The sequence below is a fragment of the Heteronotia binoei genome, chromosome 6 (genome assembly GCF_032191835.1).
Source record: "Heteronotia binoei isolate CCM8104 ecotype False Entrance Well chromosome 6, APGP_CSIRO_Hbin_v1, whole genome shotgun sequence".
Classification (NCBI taxonomy): domain Eukaryota; kingdom Metazoa; phylum Chordata; class Lepidosauria; order Squamata; family Gekkonidae; genus Heteronotia; species Heteronotia binoei.
In genome coordinates this window covers 84,270,486-84,295,450 of record NC_083228.1, presented here as the reverse complement: position 1 = coordinate 84,295,450, position 24,965 = coordinate 84,270,486, and the positions used below count along the sequence as shown (strand labels likewise).

Sequence of the window (24,965 nt, the reverse complement as noted above, 5' to 3'; positions counted from 1 at the left end):
CTAGTAATGTGGAGCCTGTTAACGGTGATTGCAATGGCTTGTTTTTCTAACTGGGCTGAACTGGTACAGACAAATCAAAACTGAAGTTAAGGATAATAAAATTATATGCAAAAATGTCTGTAGATGGATTAATGGCTAATCCTTAGCAAGAAGTAAATGATACCATATTATCTGACTTCCCACCATTGTCTCATACATGTAGAAATGGTGGGGGGGGGGGGGAGCTTATGGTTTAGGTTCCCAAATCAATTTACCTGAATATGTGTATGAATAAAGTTAGGTTCATTTTATATAATATTTTATTTACATCAAGTTTAGTTTCAAAGTCAAAGGAAACATGGACAGCCAAATAAAGCACTTAACATTGATGTTTACTCATGATGAACAAAACAAAGATTACCTGCATAAAGAATTAATTAAAAATGTTGTGTGCAAAGTGATCTTTTATGGCAAACAGCAGGTAGTTTAGGAGCTCCTCTATCCCTCAAGGTACTGCAGAGTTAGCATAATGTATGTTCAATGTTATTTTGTGAAGTTCGTTTCCTGCTACTGGATTGTTACAGATTATGCATAGGAACAGATGGGACTGTGTGCTGATTAGTGGAAAGCAGTGCTGAGAATAGTAGTATTCAGAGATATGCTACCTCCAAACATGGAGGTTCCTTATTAGCAATCAGAATGATTGGTAGAGTTGCCAACCTCCAGATGGTACCTTGAGATCTTCCACTACTATTACAATTCATCTCCAGTGAACTAAGATCAGTTCCTATGGCAGTATACCCTGCTGAAGTTCCTCCCCTCCCTAAACCCTGTTGTCCCTAGGCTCCATCCCCAAAACCTCCAGGTATTTCTCAATCCAGAGCTGGCAACCCTTGTAAGTGATCAGTAATGTACCCATCCTCCACAAATTATGAGAAACTAACTTTGCTCCCTCTTTAACACTTGATATACATCACAGATGAGGGCAATGGCTTTGCAAACAAGAAGCATAAAAATGGTTGTCTGAAAGCTTAAAGAAACCTAGAAAGTACATTACAAAATAGAAGACAGATGAACACATCACCATGGACTAATGTGGTTGTGAATATCCACCCCAGTTCAACTTTAGTCCCTAGTACAAATTTACATGTAGTGAGCATGTAGAGTACATGTAGTGAGGGCCTCTGCAAACAGGCCCTGTGTGTTCCCCTATATTAAAGCTCTCAGTTAGAATTGTGAATAGGTGGCATGGGGTCAGTTTGAATGAATATATCTATATCTATCTATCAATAGATAGATGTAGATATACAGACAAACATAGATATACACACAACCAGTTGTATTGAACCATCCTGGATTTACCATCAGGCTAGGCATTTGTGTTACTATTACTTGAGGCTCAGCACAAAAGCCTATTTACTGAACACCTGCCAAATGGGTGGATTCAAGACAAATCCCATTTGTAGTAAAAATACTCCCACAGCAGCCATGCTTTCCTGTGCTGAAACAATGGGTTGTATGCCCTCTTGTGGTAAAATAGAAAACTAATTAGGACTCCAGCCAGGTGAGGCTCTCTGCAAACTCTTTGCTTTAGGCAAATATCATTTAAACCACACTGTTTGTTATATTTGAGGTGTGTGATGAATCTCCCACTGGCTTGGGGTTTATTTTGTTTTCTAAGCTGAACTGCTCAGTGGAGAGGCTACTGTGGGGTAACAGATAGTATATTGGAGTAGTACCCAGGTTTGAATCCCTACTGTGTCATGGAAGTTTGATGGGTGTCCTTGAGTTATCCACACACTTTCAGCCTGACCTATGTGACAATACAAGAAGACCCACATATGCTACTGAGTCCCATGGAACAAGGACAGGATAAAAATGTATGAGGCTGAGGCTACAGATTTGTGTGTGCATTTTCAACCCTTCCCCTTGTGTATTTTTCTTATCAAAACCATACATACACTTACACACTGCAAGCAAACAGAAGCTGGGAGCATTTTGATAACTGAAAGAATTAATAATTTACCACCACCACCACTGTTAGCCAATTCTCAAGCCTGTTAAAACAAAAGAAAAGTTGGAAGATCCAATTACCAGTCTCCATTGTAATGTGTAGATTGGCCCCAAGTAGAAGCATCCTTTTCCTAGCATCCATCCATCCAGCAGGCAGTTTAACAAAGGCATAAATCATATTTCACAAGTGGCTGTGAGAGACAGGCCAGTTTTGGTTGGGATTTTAATAATTATTTCCAGTGTTTTGCTGCTCTTGAATTTGTGTTTGTCTCACCCTGAAAAGGGCAGCTAATCTCCTGTTAATTTCCAAGGGGCAGATCACATGTCTCCCCTTTCCCCAACTTGGCATTTGCTCATTGAAGTCACTGTGAATTGGACGCAAGCTGAGACTAAAAGCATTTCCCCTTCTTGGCATCAGAAGTCCAGGTTTGTCTTGTAAACTGGCAAGAGTTGATTTAATGGCTGTCAAAAGACAACTGGGCTCTCTCAGGAAACTTCCATCCATTTCATGCCATGATCACTTGGTGGGAAGGAGGTTATTGAAAGCTGGAGGCACTTTGAAGTAGCTGAATTCCGACCAATTGCTGTCACTTCAATAATTCTAAAGGAATAGCAATGTGAATCTGTTGCAGCAAAAATAAACAGTGGTGGCACCTTAAAAGACTAGTAAATGTTTATTGTAGCAAAAACATTTAATGGTCTAGAGCCACAGATGCAAGTCAGTTTGCTAATGGAAGGCTGACTATGAAGAAGGTGCTGATTCCCACCATTGTCTTCTGGGTCAGTGAAGATTACCAGGTACTGTGCAGATGTTCATACATACCATCCCTGTTACATGTGCTGTTTTTTTACTTTGGGGTCCCCTTTCTTCAAGTAAGTTCTTGTACATTTTTTTTTTAATTTCTGAAGGAGGGAATAGCAGGAAGGTGGCAAACGGACTGCAGCCATATGAGGTAAGAAAGAGCCAGTTTGGTATAGTGGTTAAGTGTGTGGATTCTTATCTGAGAGAACCGGGTTTGATTCCCCACTCCTCCACTTGCACCTGCTAGCATGGTCTTGGGTCAGCCATAGCTCTGGCAGAGGTTGTTCTTGAAAGGGCAGCTGCTGTGAGAGCCCTCTCAGCCCTACCCACCTCACAGGGTGTCTGTTGTGGGGGAGGAAGGTAAAGGAGATTGAGAGCCACTCTGAGACTCTTCTGAGTGGAGGGTGGGATATAAATCCAATATCATCTTCTTTCAAGATTTATCAGTGGGTATGTATTGCATTTGAAGGGGGCAAAGCATGCACTTGGGGGTGTTACATTGGGTCTGGATGGGTTGTTGGTAGGGAGGATATAGTATTGGGGTTAGAATTCTGTAAGGGCAAGCATGTTTTGAGCACATCTAAATTTGCCACATCTTCTGCATTCTTTCTTGTATGCACAAGCATTTATGTAATGACTGATGCCATTATGGTGTAATATAGTGGCTAAGAAACTGGGTTACAAATCAGGAACTCCTTGACTGGATTTTCAGTTCTGCCATTCTCACTGGGTGGCCTTGGACAAGTCACTGTTTCCCAGCTTCAGTACTCCCCTGCCAAGCCAGTGTGCAAATGTAGAGTTTAGCAGCAGTGTAGATCTACCTTTCTAAAGATCACAAAAGAATCTGTTGATATGAATCATTTCTAAGTCTTGCAAGAACTAGACTAAAGTTAGAGTCCAGTGGCACCTTCAAGACGAACAAAGTTTTATTCAAGGTATAAGCTTTCATATGCAAACATACTTCTTCAGGTTAAAAAGTGTCTGTATTTATCTGAAGAAGTGTGCTTGCACACAAAAGCTCAAACCTTGAATAAAGTTTTGTTGATCGTAAAGGTGCCACTGGACTCTAACTTTAGTCTATTGCTTCAGTCCAACACAGCTACCCACCTGGATCTGTCATGCAAGAACTGTGTTGCTGATGACTGCATGCTTAAAGCAGGTGTTATCACATCTTCATTCCACTTCTTTCTGGCTGGGGCTTTTTATAGTTAGATTGTTTAGCTTTTAAAAAACTTATGCACTGTACAGAATCAGTTTGCTTCTCTACTTAAATGCTTTGTAGTCCCTTCCTCTCCCCTGCTTATACATTATCTAGGGTTGCCAACTTTGAGTTGGGAAATTCTTGGAGATTTGTGGGTGGAGCAAGGAGAGGGTGGAGTCTGGGAAGGAGAAGGAGGTCAGAGGTAATATGATGCCATAACAGTCATGCCCCAAAAGTGCAATTTTTTTCAGGGGAACTGATCTTTATAGTCTGGAGATAGTTGTAATTCTGGGAGAACTCCAGGCCCCACCTGGAGGATGGCAACCCTCTTTCTAGTGCATATACTGGGGTTAACTCAGACTTTCTCAACCCAACTTTATGCAGAATATTATATGATCTTTAATGAGTGCTTCACACCATTCTCCAGTTCTAAAGTTTGTTTGTACTAAAAACTTCTAAATTATTCAGTGTGGCTCTGTTTTACTCTTGACTTCTGAAGAATTTGTGCTAATCGTATACAACACTTTTACAGTATATTTATTTAATCAAATCTTGGATCTTTACTTTACTTCCCTTGTTATCAAATTGAAAAGTACTATATGTAATCTCTTCCTTGCTTCTTCATCTGACACATGAAGAAACAGAGCTTGGCTGAGATCTCTATCTGCTGTACTAACAGTGTGGCACTTCTTGTTTGCACCTTCTCCAGATCTGTTTTCTTGCTGGGTTTTTGTTGTTGTTGTTTTTACTTTCAGTTTCTTTTCTGACACCCTGTAGTGTAACTTTGTAGAAAGTTGTCACAGGATACCGAGGAATTATGGAATACTTAAATTACACCTGGTCTCAAAACATGACTGCTGTCTTCAGTTCAGTTCTTCAGTTCTTCCTTGGTGTTCCCAGAGACTGAGATGGCGGGGCTGTGTGTCCTTGATTTTACTTGACAGACTTCTGGGGAGGTTTGGGCACTGAAGTACTTGTGACTGCATCAAGCCATAGTGATACAAAGACATTGTAGGTATAGACAGCAATACTTTCTTTAAAAGTGTGAGATGATACTAGGAACCAACATATTCTGGGAGTAGGTACATCATGGAGGGAAGCAGATTTTTTCAGAATACCTGCAGTGATACCGCAGGAGAGTGAGGCATGGAACAATCCCACATTTCACTTTCCTGTAGTATCAGTTGACTCAGTTTTCAGCATAAAACATGGAAAGTAAAGTAAAAGTCCCTTGTGCAAGCACCAGTTGTTTCCGACTCTGGAGTGACGTTGCTTTCACGTTTTCTCAGCAGACTTTTTATGGGGTGGTTTGCTATTGCCTTCCCCAGTCATCTACATGACAAGGAGTCAAATGCTAGCAGGTTTAAAGGTGCTCAAAATAGGGTTGCCAACTTCCAGATTCTGTGGGGACCTCACAGAATTAAAGCTGCTGTCCAGATAACAGAGATGCCTGCTTTGGAGCATGGACATTATGGCATGGACACTGCAGGCTCCACCTCAAAATCTCCAGGACTTTCCTGGAGCTGGCAACCCTATGTTCAGATGTCATAGCTAGACTTGAATTCATTATATCCACAATTTATTGCTGTCCATTCCTCAGGGGAGAGATAACATTTCTGGAAATTTTGAAGCCATGGGGAGAATGCTTCCTGTTTTGAAATTGTTTTTTGGAGAAAATATGAGATATATGAAGTACTTACTTATCGAGACTAAACATTGATTTAAAATATAAAATGCATAATTTTAAAATTTACCATATAAATTGTACTACTTTACTTATTTATTAAATTTAGAAGTATAAATACCTTTGTTTTCTACAAGCAGCATTGCAAATCTATCCAACACTAACAAGGCAATCCTAGATGCCTACTCAGAATTCTACAGACGTGGGGCTTATTCCCAGGAAATGTTTCTCAGGATTGCATAGCTGGATCTGAGCCATTTGGTTTGCAGATCTGACTGTGTTGTTTTTATCTTGTTCAATAAATTTTTATGAGTTTGCAACTTGTTGCTTTGTTAGCCATCTTGAATCTAAGGAGGAGAGAGAGATGCAGACCGCTGAACTTTGTGCTATCTAGCACACACATCTTAGGTTTTGCCATCTGAAAAAGTAGGAGAAGAACAAAAATTGAAAATAGAGAACACATATTTTGTAGTAAACAAGATTGTGGAAAATTTCTACAGAAATAGTCTCATAAATATAGTCACAATAGGACTAGCAGCATATTAAGACATAAAATTAAAATTTTAAAAATAGAAAACACTGAATTCTTCAATAGTATATTATCATTGTATACACTATTTCATATTGTTAACAAAATTAGTTACATGTAAACAATAAATAAATCCTTGCAAATATTATATATGTCTACAGTAGACACAGAAATGGTGCGGTCACACGTACTATTAGTGACGACACAGCTCCGTCTGGCTGACAGATTAAATGTGTTCATTCAGACATGCACATCTGGCAATCAAGCATTATCCGGGGTCATTCCGACTTGCTGCGGATCAGTGCCGCATTAATTTGACAGCACATAAAGTCCAGCCCTTTTTCAAAACAGCGGCACAAGATTGGCTTTTTGTTGTTTGGACAGCTCACGCGCGATACTGGCTCTCACCTTTTTAAAAAAAAAAAAAAGCCCCAGCAGACATGTGCATTGCCAGATCATCCAGGAATCTGAGGTGACGCTTCTGCTTTTCCAATCAACACAGGATCGGGGTGGGGGGGGGGATGTTATCCCACTATTCAGAACAGGAAAAAATTCTTTTTTTTCAATGTGGAGGATTTCAAGATATCATTGTCACTGCCAATTTCTAGGAAAATAATTCCTGGCAGTTCCGTGGTTTGGATCGGCAACATTAATTCTGGAAACTTTTGCCCTTCCCCCTTGCCTCTGAAGAAAGTTTTGATTTCCCAGCTCCAAACAGTTGGGTGCATGTTCAATGGACCCCCTCCGCTCCCAGAAATCACCATCTGATTACGCATGCTCCAAGAAATGAGCGTGATAGTATTGGATGTCTGATTGCGCACAACAGAATGAATTGCATTCTTGGATGCTCGTCTGAACTGCCCTGCATTGAATCAATATTCAGCAGTTCAGATTTGAGCGCTACACACGCGCTTTTAATGGTACGTGTGATTGCACCCAAAGTAGCATAATCTAATGTTGTGGATTTTCTTATGTATATTAAAATCTGTGTGGAAACAGGACCAGCCCTAGGATAAATAGTGCCCTGGGGAAAGTGTGCCTTTGGTGCCCTCCTGCCTGGTCTAGGTCTTCACTCTCACTCTTTGGCTCTTTCTTTTTAACCAGCTTCACTTGGGTTACCAACTATATAGAATGCACCTGAAATCTCCAGGAAACTATTGAAAGCAGTCCTACTGAAAACTGAATATTGTTATACTACAGAAATTTCCAACATTACACAAAGTGTGTGTGTGTGTGGAAAATGTAGGAATAACTTCAGTCAGAATTAGCACCTCCTACAGTAGTGAAATGTGAACCTCTGTTAAGGCTGAGGAAGTGGGGAAGAGCCTAAAGACCTAACAGAAAGGAGGGGAGAGCAGAAACCACACAGGAAAGGAACTGTGAGGGAAGCTGTTTTATTTGTATATTTGCAATAAATGGTTATTGAAAAGTCACAGAGTCTCTTCTGTTAATCTGACACCTACTGAGTGCCTGAGGAGGTTGAAATATTCTCCTACAGATTTCTCAGGAATCACAAAACTGAGAAATCTGTAGGAGAATATTTCAACCTCCTCAGGCACTCAGTGGGGGATATCCCTAAAAGTATTTATGCTGCGCTGATAGAAATAGAGTTTTCTCAAGCTAATTCAAGTCTTCTCCATGAAGCAGTGTCTAGCAGGCCAACTGCCAGACACCAAGTTCTTGATGTCAGATGGTGGGACATTCTGTTCTATGCGAATATTGTAAATATGGCTATGCAGTGTTTTACAATGGATATTATAACTGCTGTCTCCCTTATGGATACATGCGTAGATTAATTTAAGATGTATTGTGTTGGTTGTTAAAGTGCTCCTGGACTTGACTCTTGCTCTTCTGCTGCACACCAACACAGCTATGCACCTGAAACTTTCCTCCCTGGGTCACCACATTCAGAAGTCACTGTATTGACAGACCTTTCAGAAGGAGCATGTGGATTTGTTTGTTTTTTTGAGGTGACTTGGAGTGATGGGTGGTTTATGTGGTAATCTAATGTGATTGGTTGTGCTTCAGGCAAAGAGTATGCCTTTGATATCTGTTGCTGATGGGAAGTGTGGTTGAGCAGAGATTATTGATCTATTTGGTCTGAAATTAAAACAGGAGCAGTGTTTGCCTGCCTTGATAGAAGCCTTCATCTCCTTGGTGATGCAGATAGACTGAGATGCATAAGGGGAGAACTCTGACAAAGCCTCTCTTGCTGCTCACAGTAATGGAGGAGTAATGGAGGAGTGATTTCAAGAGTCATTGGCTAAGCCTATGTAGCTTGCTTGTGCAGGAGAGAATGATTGAGGTGTCTGATAGCTTGGGATTCAGGGCTATGTTAGGGACAAACGGAAAACATTTGAGGGCTGGATGGAGTGAAGACCTGTGACTTGGGGAAGATGGTGTAAATTATAAATTGCTGTAAATATTATGTACCCTGTATTTGTGCAGTCATGTATAGTGAGCCATTGCGGGGTGGTGGCTAGAGTGGCAAATTAGGATGCAGGAGACCCAGGTTTGAGTCACCATTTCTCAGTAACCTTGAAGAGTCACACACTTCTAAACTAATCTACTTCACAGAGTTGTTGTGAGGATACATTTTAAAACATGGATGATACTCACATTTAACAGTATTTCTGAATATACACATTTCTCCTTACACCGGTATAGGAAAGCTGTTATATGTGAAATAGCATTGATAATTTACATTCCCACAATTTCCTGGCTTTACTTTTGAATTACATATTCAGGCTTTGTATGACTTCATTGCCCTGTGTCTAGATGAACTCAGATGAGCAACTGGTTAGTTTGACTGTACATTATGTTCGTGCTCTCATCCAAACAAACCTCAAGGCACTGCTACACACCAGCCGAAGGCAGGAGCAAACCAGAGTGTTCAGCCTGAACACTCAAGCTACTGTCTTTCCCTCTGGCTGCTGTGCTTTCTCTCCAATGAGAGGAAGTGACTCACATTTATAAATGATCAATGTGGTGGCTTCCCTCCTTCACTTAATTTTAGTCAATAATTGCACAGTTTACTAATCCCCTTTTAAAATCTCATTGTAACTGGAAACATAAGTGCTCTTGAGGATCAGTTAGACATAGTTTAAATCACGGGGAAGGGGACTGCCTTCCCCTGTCTTCCCTAAATTACAATCTGGGAAAGTGTGTGCAAAGCAGTGCAGTGGGCAAGATCATCTTTACTGGAAGCTGGCTGTGACATCTTTTGAAAAGAAGCCTAGGCAGGTATCAAAAAGTATTCACCATCTGCTTTGCTGCCAATATGCAATTGAGTTCAAAGAAAGTCACAGTGCACTGTTTGAGCTTCAGTTCCTCCTACTTTTAAATTGGCCATACTTAATCCTTGGTACATGATGTACTTTCAAAGTGCAGTGCAAACTGTTTGCAATAAAGATTATGTCTTCATCTTCTCCCTTGGTCAACATAGTACTTGGGTCCTAATGTATGTGTGTAAAGTGCCATCAAGTTGCAACCAATTTATGATCACCCCATAGTGTTTTCAAAGAAAGAGACATTCAGAGGTCTCCATAGCGACCCTAGACTTCCTTGGTCTCCCATCCAACTACTAACAAGGGCTGGCTGCTTAGTTTTTGAGATCTTATGAGATGGGGCTAGCCTGGACCATGCAGGTCAGCATTGACTCTTAATGAGGAAAGATAAAGTGGAGAACTGATTGCTTAGAGCACATGTGCAGGTACTACTGGTTTAGGTATGCATAAGGGAGAGATTGGTGAACAAAGCAATATACCCTTGTGTGTGAGATAGTGCTGCAAGCAGTGCTTGATGCATTTTAGACTGTAAATCTCACCAGAAGCGTGTTTGAAGTTTATAAATTATTGGATCTGACACTTTTAAGAATGACTTGAACAAGGTGACTTTGTGATGATAGGTTGTTGAGACTCCCAAACATGTTCTGTATGGGGATAGCCAATGGGCAAAAGAGGTGGGAGGGAGTGGGTGTGGCAGTGATTGCCCAGGGTCCCAGAATCAATCATATGGCCATGCACTCAGTACTGTCTTCTTACTGGCATCATGCCTTATTTGTGATATGAATGAGGCAGGTTCTTATATTTGTGCTTCCCCTTTCCTGTTCTGCACAGCATTGAAACTGCAAACCAAGAAATCAATAAACTATAGTTTGTTGTGACATCTGAGGCACCTGAACATTACAGTTTGTACCTTGCTCATAAACCAGGATTTGAATGCAATTCTCTCATGATCCCAAAGAGCTGATTTAACAAACTGAGGTGTTGGGATGTCTGAATGCTGACCAAATGTTTGCTGAAGCTTTTATTTGAGATCTCAGATCCCAGCCCAGAGAACCAGATGCTGTCCTAGTTCAACAGATGGTCCATCAATTGCAGGAAAGATACTTGGACTATGTGTGGAGAAAGCCATCGTCTGTTGTTGCCCATATTCTACACTCGCATAATCTCTACTTTTTGGGACTCTTTTTTCATAGGAGCAGGAAGATTCAGATCCGGAACATTCCCCCTCACCTACAGTGGGAGGTAAGTGGAGAAATGTTTTTGTTATTTCCTGCCATCTCTTTCCCCAATAACTGTATTTGTACATAAACATGTGCACTAATGTCATTTGTGTCTCAAAACGTTATCCATTCATTCCTTTTCCTACTGTGTATCTATGCTAACATTTTCTATGTCATTTTTTTCTATTTAAAACTTTTCTGTGCTGCTTTCCCAACCAAATAGGACTTGCAAGTTAATAGGCTATGGAAATATGAGACTGGAAACTTCATCTGTTGCCATTTTTTGCATTGATTAGATTTAGGGTTCCCAGCTTCCTGCTGGGGGTAGGGTTTTCCCCTGGTTTGGAAGCTCCCATCCCACCATCATGGAGCTGGTCAGTGGGAGGATCCCTGCCCCTGAAGAGCTCTGTTGGCACCCAGCATGATGATGTCACCCAAAAGTGATGTCAGTGTGCTGGGCATATCACATGGGGATGCTCTAGCATTTGGGTAAAAACACTATAGGTAAAAACTCTATGACATCCTATGCCAGGAGCCAGGTAAGACCTGGCAATGCTTATTATATTATATGTAGCCAGAGTGGTTTTGATTTAAATCAAAGTTAAATCATGATTTAAATCACTGATAACAGTTGATTTAATAGTTTTCTACATAAAGGCTCACTTTTGCTGATTATTATAACCTTAATATTTACCATCCAGATTAAGGTTTCATTTTTAGAATAATAACTTTTCAGGTTAGTCTTACAGTTACATCAGAAAGTTAATGGGCGTTTTCCCACAGAGCTTACCATGGAGTGACGTCCCTCTTCACCGCGCAGCATCTGCACAGATTTCCCACTAACTGCTCCGCAGAACCAGGAAGAGCCGCGGCTTTTGCGTCGCTAACGTAAACTGGTTTTTAGCGGTTTACATTTGCAGCGCAAAAGGCCCGGCACTTCCTGGTTCTGTGGAGCAGTTGGTGGGAAATCCGCGCAGACGCTGCACGGTGAAGAGGGACGTCGCTTAACAATCACCTGGCCACTAACACCAAATCAACCTATTAGTAAAAGATGCCTTGGGAATCTTGTTTGGTAGAGTGATTAAAATCGAAGAGGTGGTCTCCCTATTTTTCCTTTTGAACCTTTGTGAACAAAAGTCAAGTTACATTTATATGCAGATGCAGACAGATACCAAATTCATAACAAAGAAACCTTAATTTTACTTTTAGTCAGAGTGCTTGGTTAGGAAAACTGTTAACAACTCAATGGAAAAATGAAATGAGCAATAAATGCAATCCTTTCTCGTTAGGTGAAAACTTTCCCCTCTGTGATGATTAATTAAGAGGTGGACAGAATAATCTTAAAATTATCATTATTTGTCTTTGTTTTTCATTGATATATGTGAGAAACACATTTCCAACAGAAACCGCCCTCCCCCACCACCACCACACACACACCATATTTGAAGGCAATTTTCAGGGATTCTGCATCTCATTGAAGGGACTGTCTTTGCCTCATTGCAGACAGAGAATAGAGGTCCTAGTTAGTATTATAGGCAATGAAAAGCAAAACACATTTCTGGCTGTAATGTTTGTTTTCCATCTGATTTAGATGAAATTCGCAGGGATTGTGTCCCTCACTCAAGTGGTTCTGCCTGCCAAGTTTTGAGCAGATAGAAGAAAAGGTCCCAATTTTAATAGACAGTAGCAATTACTGCCTGCCAGGAGGGCAGTAATTTTTGCATCCTCAGAAGGCAGACAACAGTACAGAGCAGATAGTGGGAGACATTCAGGGCTGGCTCTAGGGTGCATGGCGCCCCAGGCAGACTCATTGCCTGCCGCCCCACGCCCCTTCGGTCCCTAGGTGTGCACGCACACATTCCAGGCTGGGCCGCTTCCCTGCCACCTTCCTCCCTTCCCCCCCCCTTCCTCAGCACCGCAATGCGGCACAACATGGTGCCACACTCCACCACCACCCCCTCCCTGGCATGCTCAGAGGAGAGCAGAGCCTAGTGGGGGGGCCCTTCAACGCAGCCTGGACTGAGACATCTGAGTGTTCTCTCTGAAGAGAGTGCTGGAGGGGGAGTGAAGCCTCCTCCAGCGCTCTCTTCAGAGAGAACGCTTGGATGCCCAGGCCATACTGAAGCGGGGAAAGCTGAGCCTAGCGGTGCTCCTCTGAGCGTGGGGGTGGCAGAGCTCAGCACTGAGGGAGGGAGGGGGTGGGGGAGGACAAATTAGGCATTTGTCTTGGGTACTGATGGGAGATCCCAATTCGACCCCCCCTTCTCCCTGCGCCCTAGGCAAATGCCTAATTTGCCTAGTGCACAAGCCGGCCCTGAAGACATTAGAACCCCAAAAATGATAGGCAGCATTTCAGAGCAGGTATGGAGACTTGCATTTTTGCATTCCAAGGTAGAAAGGCTGAGCTGGCACTTAAGTCCCCAGGAAAGGCAGGCAACAGCAGAATCACACGGCAGGTGGGCAGCTTGTGTTTGATCCCCTAAGAAGGGCAGTAAGTATGGCAGTGCAGTCACAGAGCCTTTCATTGTTCAGACAGTGAGGGTGTGAATACTTAGTGGAAAACAAATACAGGAATAATAATGTAAATTGTATATACTCAGTAGCTGAGTATGTGTACACACTGCAAGTAATCACATTAAATCACAAGACTGTGATACTAACTATAAGGTACAGTATGTTAACTGTAGTCCTAAACAGAGATTGTCCTTTTAACTCCATTAAAGTCAATGGTCTTAGAATGCTGTAAGTTACTCTTTTTAGGGTTGCATTGTGACGAATTCAGGAATAGGGGAAACCTCACACTAGCTGCAAGACTCCACTCTCATAGACCAGCAAATTAAGCATGTCTTCTCAAAGACCCCAGAAATAGACTCTGGCAAAGAGATGTTTGAGGCAGTGCTGCACATACAGAATCAGTCAAGAGCAGAAACACTTTGGAAGAAAAGACTTCTGCCTTGAGACTCAGGAAGAAAGGTGGACTATAAATAAAGCAAGAAAATAAATTGTCAGGAGTAAGCCCTTCTCTTGCAAGAGGTGTTTTATTCTGAGAACTGGAAGCAATCACTATTGGTTTCATGCAATCTGACTCCTCTCCCATCTTTTTGGATTTGAACTCAGCTTGAACTCTCCAAACCAGACAACCAGATGCCAGGATAACAAATAGGAACCAATGTTGTTGTTTTTCTTCTTCATTTTCACTACCATATTGAAACGAACTTTAATTTTCTCATGAATGACTAAACAGCCCTTCTTTCTCCTTGCTGGGTACGAGAGCCTCAGAAATGACTTGATGTGGCTGTTATTTCTCTTAGTCATCATTCCCACAAGTATGACAATGTGGCTCTGATTAGAAGGCCTCATTTGCTGCTCCTGTATAGAGGTTCATATGCTAGGAACGTCAGTCACCTGACTTACTGCCGGTGAGTCAGTTCCTGCTTTCAGGTGTTGACTGAATAAGGCAGCTTTGAATGTTTAGTTCTGGGAAAGTGGCTGCCGTGCAGCTTTGATTTTTTAGGGGTGAGAAGAGTCACCATTTTAATGTTTCCTGAAAGTTTACTGCTGTAGCTGTTAATCAAGGCAGAGCTGTGGGAGACATCTTTATAGGCTCCAAGGGTTGCATGGTACAGAGGAGCCTTGGTAGTCATCTAGTCCAGTCTTTTGAAGTAAGATTAACAGCCAGCAAACATGTCCCTATAAATTACCCCAATTGCAAAAGTGCATTGCACGTAATGGAAAAGCAAGGTATGTTTGTGCCAAAGTTGCCTGTAGGGCAGGATACAATTCTGCTATAACCTACCTGGGTGGGTGAGTTAAACAATAAGTCTGTGTATTTCATGCAAGTTTCATGTGGTTTCCCAAAATGTGCTGAGAATTACCTTTGTGTGATTTTACTGTGGCTTCTCATTCTCTTCATTTGAAGTACCTGTTGTTGGCCACAGCCAGAGAAAAGGTGCTAGATTAAACAAATAGAATAACTCTGTGCCTATGCTCCTTTATTTCTTGTATATTCATGTTGTCAATGAGAGCTCTAACTCTGAATCTTGGTTTCTGGGAAAGATGAGAAATACAATCAGTGCTACTGGTCTAGCTGGGAATGTAAGATAAAGGAAGAGACAGGTTAAACTTCTTTGTTATTCTTTGGGTCAAAGAAGCCTTAGTTTTATGCTTGCAACTGCATCAAGTCACCTCAGCAAATGTTGGAAATAGCTTTGTCCCTTAAGTTAGTCAACACCTAATCACCTTGTGCATGAAGCTTCTGAAGTAACCAGTTTCCCATGCTTGTTACCAGTTCATCTGTTTCAGAACCTAGGAGACATAGGGGTAAGCTACGGGGGGGGGGGGGGGGTGGCCTTGATCCTCCCCCAGATTTATCTTGGGGGTCTGAGCCTTCCCTGGACAACCAATGCAGTACTTGAGGGCTCAGCCCTACCTCGGGCAACCAGTGCCAGGCAATAGTGACAAACTCCTTTGAGTGTCTGAAAAAGTTTTCCAATCCACTTTAGATTTTCAAAAAGGAGAGATAATGTTCTTCAGAGACATGAATAGGGTAATGGATCCTGTGAAAGAATGCATTTTTCTCCTGGGACATTGTGAGGCAGGAAAACACTGCACTATGTGCGTTTTTTATTCTGGGCTGGAAAGAAGGAAGCCAGTGGTGTAATGATCTTCCATTCGATGAAATTGCTGAGCAGACAGGTTAAAACGGATAAAAGGAAGTACTTCTTCACCCAAAGGGTGATTAACATGTGGAATTCACTGCCACAGGAGGTGGTGGCGGCCACAAGTATAGCCACCTTCAAGAGGGGTTTAGATAAAAATATGGAGCACAGGTCCATCAGTGGCTATTAGCCACAGTGTATGTGTGTATATAAAATTTTTTGCCACTGTGTGACACAGAGTGTTGGACTTGATGGGCCGTTGGCCTGATCCAACATGGCTTCTCTTATGTTCTTATGTTCTTAAGCTAACCTTCTTACAAATGCTGATTGAACTAGCTAGCAGGACAGACAATGGATAGCTAGTTGGATAGATAAATATCCCCCTTCTCCTCCTCTTCTTCAAGCAGAAAACATGTATGTGGTGAAGGTATCAAATTCTCTAGAGTCTTTAGGAAGACAGGAAAAGCTGTTCTGACCTGGGCAGACCGGGGTCAAGGGAGTGGGAAAGAGATTTGATAACATTCCTGGCAATAGGAAGAGAAGGACTGATTTCGTACTCAGTTTACCCTGCTGTCACATTCCTCTTCTCCGCACAGCGTCCTTCGGATTTCCCACTGTCTGCTCTGGAGCTGCAGCAAACATTGCGGTTTTCACACGGCAAATGGAAACCGCCAAAAACCAGTTTCCATTTGCCCCGTGAAAACCACGATGTTTGCTGCAGTTCTGGAGCAGATAGTGGGAAATCTGAAGGACGTTGCGTGGAGAAGAGGAATGTGATAGCGGGGTAAGCTGAGTGTGAAATCGGTCAAGGTCTTATGCAGCTGCATAGATCAGGGGAGACAGATGTCTCACCTGACATCTAATAGGATCACCAGCCTCTATGTGGGGCCTGGGGACCTCCCACTTTTACAACTGATCTCCAGCTAGTAGAGATTGGCTCCCCTGGAGAAAATGGCTGCTTTGAAGGGTGGACTCTATGGTATTGTACCATGCTGAGGCCCCTCCCTTCCCCAAACCCCTCCTAGATCCACCCCCAAAGTCTCCAAGTATTTTGCAAAACAGACCTGTCAACCCTAAGGTGGCCATTTTGGCCGGCCAGCCAGCCTGCCTAGAGGGCTGAAGGATGCATGATATAGTAAAAAGTAATTGTGACCTACAAAAGTTTTCAGTTGTATTGGACTCTCTAGACTAATAACTAAAGTTTTGGTATCCAGCACATATCAGTCCTTAAATATGTTTGGTTTCTTTTGGAAAAGAAAGCATAGTCCTTAATCTTGGCTGGGTGCACCCACTTTCAAGGTAGCAACAGTCAGACTGTGAGTCCTTTGTTGGACTCAACATAGTTGCTTGGCTACAATTTACATTTTGGGGGAAAGTGAGATTGGGTGGGGGGGAAATGAAGATCAGAGGCCTTTTAAAATTTCCTAATGGATTCAAGTGGAGTAGCCATGTTGGTCTGAAGCAGCAGAACAAAGTTTGAGTCCAGTGGCACTTTTAAGACCAACCAAGTTTTATTCTGTTTCTGTGTGCATGCACACTATTTCATTTAAATTCAGATGGGTAGTCGTGCTGGTCTAAAGCAATAGAACAAAGTTTGAGCCCACTGGCACCTTTAAGACCAACAAAGTTTAATTCTGGGTATAAGCTTTCATGTGCAGTACACTTTGTCAGATACAGGTGAAACAGAATTTAGAGTCAAGATGCATGCCAATAAGTTACATATAAATACAGGAGTTAACAAACAGGTGTGGGAAATGAGTGTTTAGTCCAGTGGTACCTACAAGTTAAATAAAGTTCCATTATAGGTACACGCAAGAAGAAGATGATATTGGATTTATATCCCGCCCTCCACTCCGTAGAGTCTCAGAGCGGCTCACAATCTCCTTTATCTTCCTCCCCCACAACAGACACCCTGTGAGGTGGGTGGGGCTGAGAGGGCTCTCACAGCAGCTGCCCTTTCAAGGACAACCTCTGCCAGAACTATGGCTGACCCAAGGCCATTCTAGCAGGTGCAAATGGAGGAATCGGGAATCAAACCCGGTTCTCCCAGATAAGAGTCCGCACACTTAACCACTACACCAAACTGGCTCTCCTGAGAGACTTAGTATGTTCACACCCTGAGATTCATTGAAACAGATTTCCTCAGATATTACATATAGGTAAGGGGTGGGTAAGTTGCCAGGAAGAGCTAATTGAAGTCAAAATGACTAAGTAACTGAGCTATAAATACCGCTAAGATTGGAATAATGCATTAGGTAACATTAAATTGCAGTAAATTGATATACAGATAATAAAGCAGTTAACAACGAATGTAAGAACTAAGTTTGAGTCCAGTGGCACCATTAGAACAACAAAGTCGGATTTCTGGACATAAATGAGAATTTAGTGACTTAGCATGTGTAGTGAGAAAAGAAGCTGATATCTCTGTTAAGTCCTGGGGGTTCAATTGTTCTGAGTGATGTAATAACAATCTCCCATTCCCATCTATTTCTGAAGTTCCGTTGCAATAAAGCAGCTACTTTGAGGTCCCCCACTGAGTGTCCTGGAAGGTTGGATTGTTCTTCTGTTCCTGCATATGTTGGAAGTACTCCTTCAGACATAGATGGCAGAAAAAGTCTTCCAAGTCCCCAGACACAATGGACACAGATCTAACACCAAGAGTTACAAGACTGAGAAACCTGTAGGAGAACACTTCAACCTTCCAGGACATGCAATAGGCAACCTCAAAGTAGCTGTTTTATTTGAAAGGAACTTCAGAATTGATGAGAATGAGAGATTGCTTAATTACATAGACACATACATTTGAAGCTGCTTATACTGAGAAGATTGCCACTACTCTGAACTTTGTACATTGCTCAGAAATTGACTACACAGTGACTGTTTTGTATTCTGCCCTAGCTCAGAGACTCCAGCCATTCATTTACCAAATGAAGGTATCTGTGATGCCATAATTTTGTAAATTATTTTGGTACTTGTAAATGAACATCCAGGGAAACTTTTAAAATGTTCCCCTGAAGGCTTTTCTGTGTTGCCTTTTACTGTCAGATTTGTGACTGTTAGTCCTATGCACATGATATGTATATTTGCAGATCTTGAAGTGACTATTCTAAACAGGAGACCACTGAGATACCACTATAACCATTGACCACCTTTTCCTGTGCTTGGCGCAGCACAGGGGCATTGTTAGAGGGGCTCCCCATAAATTTCTGGGGATCATCTTGCTAAATTCCCCATGGCCTCACCTCCATAGGTAGTGGTAATGGAGGCCCCTCCCTGTGATGTTACTGGTTCCTCCCTATGATGTCACTGGATCCTAGTTGTTTTAAGGACCTAACATAGCAGTGTCTCTGGCCTAGCCCCAGCCCCCCCCCCCGCCCCAAAATTGGAAAGTCTACACCTCTGCTAGGAGAGATGCATTATTCATAATTTATTTTATTATAGATGCAACTACCTGATCTCTTCTTTTTCTGTCCACCTGTCCACACAAAGGATTTGTGCCTTCTCCTGTTCTTAATTTCTAGGAAATCCTCCTGTTTATCTTCTCTCATGTTGTATGTTCTGATTTCCTTTTCAGGTGCTGGATGGCCTTTTAGCTCAGCATGGGACAGTAGAGAATGTGGAGCAAGGTAAGGACAACTCCTAGAAGCTTGTTCTCACTTTGTTTGTTTATTAAACCTTTTTAAGACTTTCATATAGCATAACATGCTTTTAATAATATTAAGTACATCCTTCAGTATAGATTCAGGGGGCTAGCCATGTTGGCCTGAAGCGGCAGAAGAAAGTGGCACCTTTAAAACCAATAAAATTTTTATTCTGGGTATCAGAATAAAACTTTGTTGGTCTTAAAGGTGCTGCTGGACTCAAACTTTTTTCCATAGAGTATGCTATCTTTATTCACATACAACATCTGCTTTGCCATTCTGTATGGTAATGTCCTTTGCGTACTGTCTGTTTATCTTGTACTGCTAAGGAGTGTTTTTATAGGGAAAAGTCCTCTTGAAGCACTGAAATGAAGTAATAAGCATCTGTGGGTCTAAATACTTATCCCAGGATAATAACTGAAGAAAAACTGTCTAATGGGTTGTTTTGTGTAAATAGTTTTGTGTAGGGAAAACAGTCAACACCGCATTTGCTGTTGGCAAGTTGTGCTTGATAGCGGGATCCCAGTTCACTGTCTTGTCCCCAGATGTTTTTCAGAGCTTCCTACCATACCAGGTACTATACTTTGAGGTTTAACTTAGCTGCTGTATTCCTCTCTCATAGAAACCACAGCTGTTGCCTGTTTGCACATCAGTGCTGCAGGTCCTTTAGGTTTCTTCCTTCAAACCACAGAGTTCAAACCTTCGTAGAGTAAAAAGTTCCAGCCAACTTAAAGTAACTCAAAATTTGCTTCTGACCACATACCAGAGATGTTAGGCTGAGTAACAATAATAACTGACCAATTTTCTTCATTTCTGGCCATTTCCTCCCCATTTTGCTACTTGGACCATTTAACCATTCTCATCTGAGCAGATATGTGATGCATCTAAGAAGATGCAAGAGAACTCCTGGCCTGCCAGTTCTGTGATACAAGTTATAAAAAGGATGGGGGAGGGATGAAAGACATATTTTTGTAGAATATTCACACCTGCTAGTTCAAAGCAAGCAGCATAGATGTTGGAAGCTGCTCTTCAGTTCCATGTTTATTGATCCTCTCACTGGGTTTGAGAACATATATTTATAATGTTTTCCCAATGAAATATTTAAAAAAATTCAGTTGGGTCTGCAACCTGATCTGAAGGTACTCTAGGGTTGCCAGGTTGCCTTCTATAGCTGCCAGCCTCTGCCACTGTTGAGTAGGATGATGGATGGAGGGTAAACAAAAATTGTTGTTGTATCAACAAGATGATATCATTTCCAAAGTGAGCCTGGAAGCGATGTCCTGTCATTCTAGGATTCAGTGAAATCCTAGAACAAAAAGAATGGTTGAATTGCTGAAACCTAGAACACTGCGATGTAATTTCTGGGTTTGCCCCAGATGTAATATACTATTGACATGATAATGCCCCTATCCTGTTCCTCTAGTCTCCTACTGGTTGCCAGCTGTTGGGTAACAACCCTAAGCTAGGCTTTCAGTATAGATGGCATATGTTTTCAGCAGAGCAGGCTCTATTGTTAGGTTGCAAGATTTTTAAACGAAAGTCTGAATCATAAATTATATTAGTAGTCTAGTCATAGCATGTTCTGTCCTGACTTTTAGCAAATGTCTTGTAAAATAAATCATTGCCATCATTTTAACCTTTCAAGCCTGTACAATCAATCTATTAATGTAATTCATGTTCAGCCTTTACAAAAACCTTGTTGGTGAACAGGAAGATGACCTTTCTTATGCTTATGGCTGATTCATAGGAACATTTTAGTCCATAGCATCTGCAAGGAAAATGCTGCAAATGTAGATTTTCAGTTGCTTGTGTGATTTTGTGCTCACAAGTTGAATTCTGCCTGGGTACAGCATTTGGCATGCCTCTGCAAGTCAACTGCAATATGGGATAGTGTCCTAATGGTTGAAGCCAGGATGAACTCAGCCTGCAAGGCTATGTAAAAGCATGAAAAGATGAAGCAACTAAAAGTCTGCCTTTGCAGACCAGCTTTGCATGGGTTAACATGGCTGAAAGTCATAGCAAACTGTATTTTCCCCACAGTCAATGAGATGAAATGGTTATGTGAGTCCTTTATTTATTCAATTTATACCTCACCCTCCTGGCTCAGGGTGGCTTACAAGAGCCAGACCGGCATAGATTCACCATAAAACAATTTAAAACAATAAAACATTATAAAGTTCTATACATACGATGCCAGAATGCAGCAGTCCATGATCACCATTACAGATAGGAGATCCAGTCAATACTAGATGGAATTCTGAAGTCTAGGCTCCCAGGTACACAGAGCAGCAGGCACAGTCGGCAATTGTTAAATTAGTGGGTGTGGCATCTTAGTCAAATGCCTGATGGAAGTGCCTGTGGAATTGTAAAAGATCCCACAGGGATCTGATGTCTTCAGGGAGCTCATTCCGCCAGCTGTAGTCCTCAGCTGTAGTCATAGCCAGGCCTTAGCTGTAGTCATAGCCAGTCTGGCATCTTTGGGGCTGGAAAGTACAAGGAGATTTTGAGATCCTGGCCATAGTGAGGAAAGGCGGTTCCATAGGTATGCAAGGCCCTGGCCATACAGGACTTTATAGGTAAGAACAGCACCTTGAAGTGAACCCGGTATGCTATAGGCAGCCAGTGCAGTGCCTTCAGCACAGGCTGAATGTGCTCCCTAAGGAAAGACCCAATAACAGTCTGGCTGCTGCATTTTGCACCAGTTGCAGCTTCTGGATTTGGGTCAAGGGCAGCCTCCTATAGAGAGCATTGCAATAATCTAGTCTCAAGGTGACCATTGTGTGGATCCAACTTTCCAAGTCACTGCATTTGGAGAAGGGAACCAACTGCCTGATCAGCCAAAGATGGTAAATAGCTGATTTGGCAGTGGCTGCTACCTGGGCCTCCATTGTTAAGGAGGCATCCAAGAGCACTCCCAAACTCATAACCTCTGGTACTGGCACCAATGGGAACCCTGACCCTGGGCCACTGCGACTTACATACAGTACCTCCATCTTTGTCAGATTCAATTTCAGTCCCCTCGACCTGAGCCACCCCACCACAGCTTGTAGTGTCATGTGCAGATCTTCCAGATCAGAGCCAGACCAGTTGCCCAACAACAGATAGAGCTGGGTGTCATCCGCATACTTATGACAACCCAGCCCATATCTTCAGGCAATCTGGGCAAAGGGACACAAATAACATTGGGGAAAGAACAGCTCCTTGTGGCACTCTGATATCAGTGGGTGCCTTCAAGACAGTTGCTTCCCTAGCTCCACCCTTTGTCCCCAACTTTGAAGAAAAGAGGAAAGCCAGTGCAAGGCAGACCCCTGAATCCTAGTGTTGGTGAGGCGTTAGGTCAGTAACTGGTGGTCGACTGTGTGGAATGCTGCTGACAGGTCTAACAACAACAGTACCTCCACCCCACCCCAATCCAGGTGCCTTCGGAGGTCATCCATGAGGGCTAGTGCTGTGAGGGTGACTAGTGCCATCTCTGGTCCTGAAAGCCAGACTGAAATGGGTATAATATGGTAGCATCATCCAGGAAGCTCTGCAGCTGAATTGCCACCACTTTGTCAGTTATCTTGCCCAAAAAAGGCAAGTTGGACACCAGCTGGTAGTTTGCCAATTCAGTTGGATCCAAGGATTTTTGTTTTTCAGGAGAGGGCGAACCACTGCTTCCTTAAATGCCCCAGGGAAAGTCCCTTCAGAAAGGGACTTGTTAACAATTTCCCTTAGGGAACCTCGTAACCCATTGCGGCCATTGCGGCACAGGTCAAGGCTTCAAGTGGTTGGGCATACAGTTGAGAGTAGTCTGTCAACTTCCTCCAGGCTGAGCCGAGTGAACTGATCTAGAACCTGACCAGAAGACATGAATGGAGCCTTGAGTTCATTTACTGCTTCAACTGTGGTGGGGAGGTCATGGCAGAATGACAAGACTTTGTCTGTGAAAAAACTTGCAAAAGCCTCACAGCATATATGCAGTTCTTTAGCATTTGGTCTGCCTTGTGGCACAGTAGTCAGAAACTGAATCGTTCTAAATAACTGAGCCAGGCATGAGCTCACAGATGCAATTGTGGCCACATAATATAGTCTCTTAGTTGCCTTGACTGCCATCTCTTAGGTCTCCATAAATGACCTATAGAATGCTCTTGTAGCTTCATCACAGGCATGCCATCACTGTCCCTCTGAGCCTCTGCTTCATCAGCTGCAACTTTGGGGTGAACCACGGGGCCAGCTTTGAGCAGGGTGCAGAGGGTGCCAGGGAGCGATCTTGTCAATGTCTGGAAAACCGGCTATGCCGATCTTTCACAAACTCATCAAACAAACCGCCAGGGGGCATAGGATCCTGCAGAGCCATCTGAAGCCGCATAGGTCCATTTGGCTCCACAGGCAAGCTAAAATACACTCACTGCCTAAACAGGGTTGGGGTGGGACATTCACACAGACCTTCAAAGTATGGTGGTCTGACCATGGTACTGCACTGCAGTACTCCAGTCCACCGTAACCCCCACTGCAAAAATCAGATCCAGCATGTGTCCAGCCCGATGAGTGGGGACCGTTATACGTTGGCAGAGTCCTAGTGTTACCATGGACAACACTAGGTCTGCCACCTATGTGGAGGTCGCATCATTGGCATGGATGTTAAAGTAACCCAAGACTAAGAGCCTAGGGTGCTTCAATGCCCAGCCTGATACAGCCTCCACCAGGGACAGTGGCGGCATGCCTGTGATGAAGCTACAAGAGCATTCTATAGGTCATTTATGAAGACCTAAGAGATGGCAGTCAAGGCAACTAAGAGACTATATTATGTGGCCACAATTGCATCTGTGATATTGATGATAAAAGGTTCTAGAAAAATATTTTATATGTGATAAGGCTGAACAGTTAACCAGCAAAAAAGGGAAAGCTTTGATAAAATATTATCAAACAGTGGTCAAGTATTTGTAAAGAATTTATTAAACAGAAAGATAACAGTATCCCATCACTCTGTGTGGAAAAGGTAGTTTTCTCATGTTCCTGTACATTGCTGCAACTCTTTCCAAGCCCCAGCAGAGAATTCCTGGGCTCTCAGGACCCATGCAATGAAGTGGCCACACATTTAGAAGGCTGGAGTGAGGGAAGGACAAGGAGGTGAAATTGCTTCTCCTTCCTCTTCTGCAACCACAACTTTGCTGAGGAGGAGGCAGGTTCATCCCCTTGCCCCTCTTACTCCAGCCTGTTGATCTTCCTCTGTATGGATTGCCTTTGCAGGTTGGTCCTCAGAGGATCATGGGGAAGCTCCATGTGCCTTTCACAAGTGGATGGTGGAATGCTGTCCACTTTAACCATCAAGAGGTGTGCTCATTACAAAAGCAAACTGGTTATTATGAATGATTGTGTTGTATCCTGTCAATTATTTCCATGAGCACCTGGGGGCAATTTGTGCTGATTCCCCCTCATGCTGTTCCCAGGAGCAGAGGAAGCTGAGATTTTTAATGGGATATGAACTAATGGAACTGCGGTGAACTGTGAAGACTTTTAGCATGGTGGTCCTTGTTGAGTGATGATGGTTTATATTGTTGTCTGGGCATGCCTTAAATTTTGTTTGCGCTGCTGGGCTTGCCATTGACTGTTGCAGCACTAGGAGACAAGCAACCTTCCACTTTGCTCTTACTAATAAAGGACAGAATGGTACAAAAGAACTGCCCCCTAAGCACTGGTAATCTGGGCTTTATGGATCAATGGCCAATATTTGACCAGTTAATCAGCCAGCTCACTAATCCAAGAGTAAACAATGAAAACTGAAATCTCAATATAAAATTTATTCTAGAAGAAAAGTAGACATTCCCTCTGGTAATCCAAGTTTGTGTTGTGTTTTTGTAGTTAATACTGACTCAGAAACAGCAGTTGTCAACGTTACATATGCAACAAAAGAAGAAGCAAAAGTGTAAGTAGCTGTTCTGATTTCTCCCCCCCCCCCCCATTTATCT

General features: G+C 42.6%; 1 protein-coding gene across 2 annotated transcripts in view; it reads left to right on the top strand.

Moving 5' to 3' along the window:
- Positions 1-24,965, top strand: part of IGF2BP2 (insulin like growth factor 2 mRNA binding protein 2) — a 104,308-nt gene that overhangs the window by 46,707 nt on the left and 32,636 nt on the right. For both annotated transcript variants that reach the window (XM_060242018.1, XM_060242019.1), the window contains exons 3-5: positions 10,689-10,737; positions 18,948-18,999; positions 24,859-24,922. In XM_060242018.1, the coding sequence (XP_060098001.1) occupies positions 10,689-10,737; positions 18,948-18,999; positions 24,859-24,922 (165 nt within the window). The remainder of the gene's footprint in view (positions 1-10,688; positions 10,738-18,947; positions 19,000-24,858; positions 24,923-24,965) is intronic.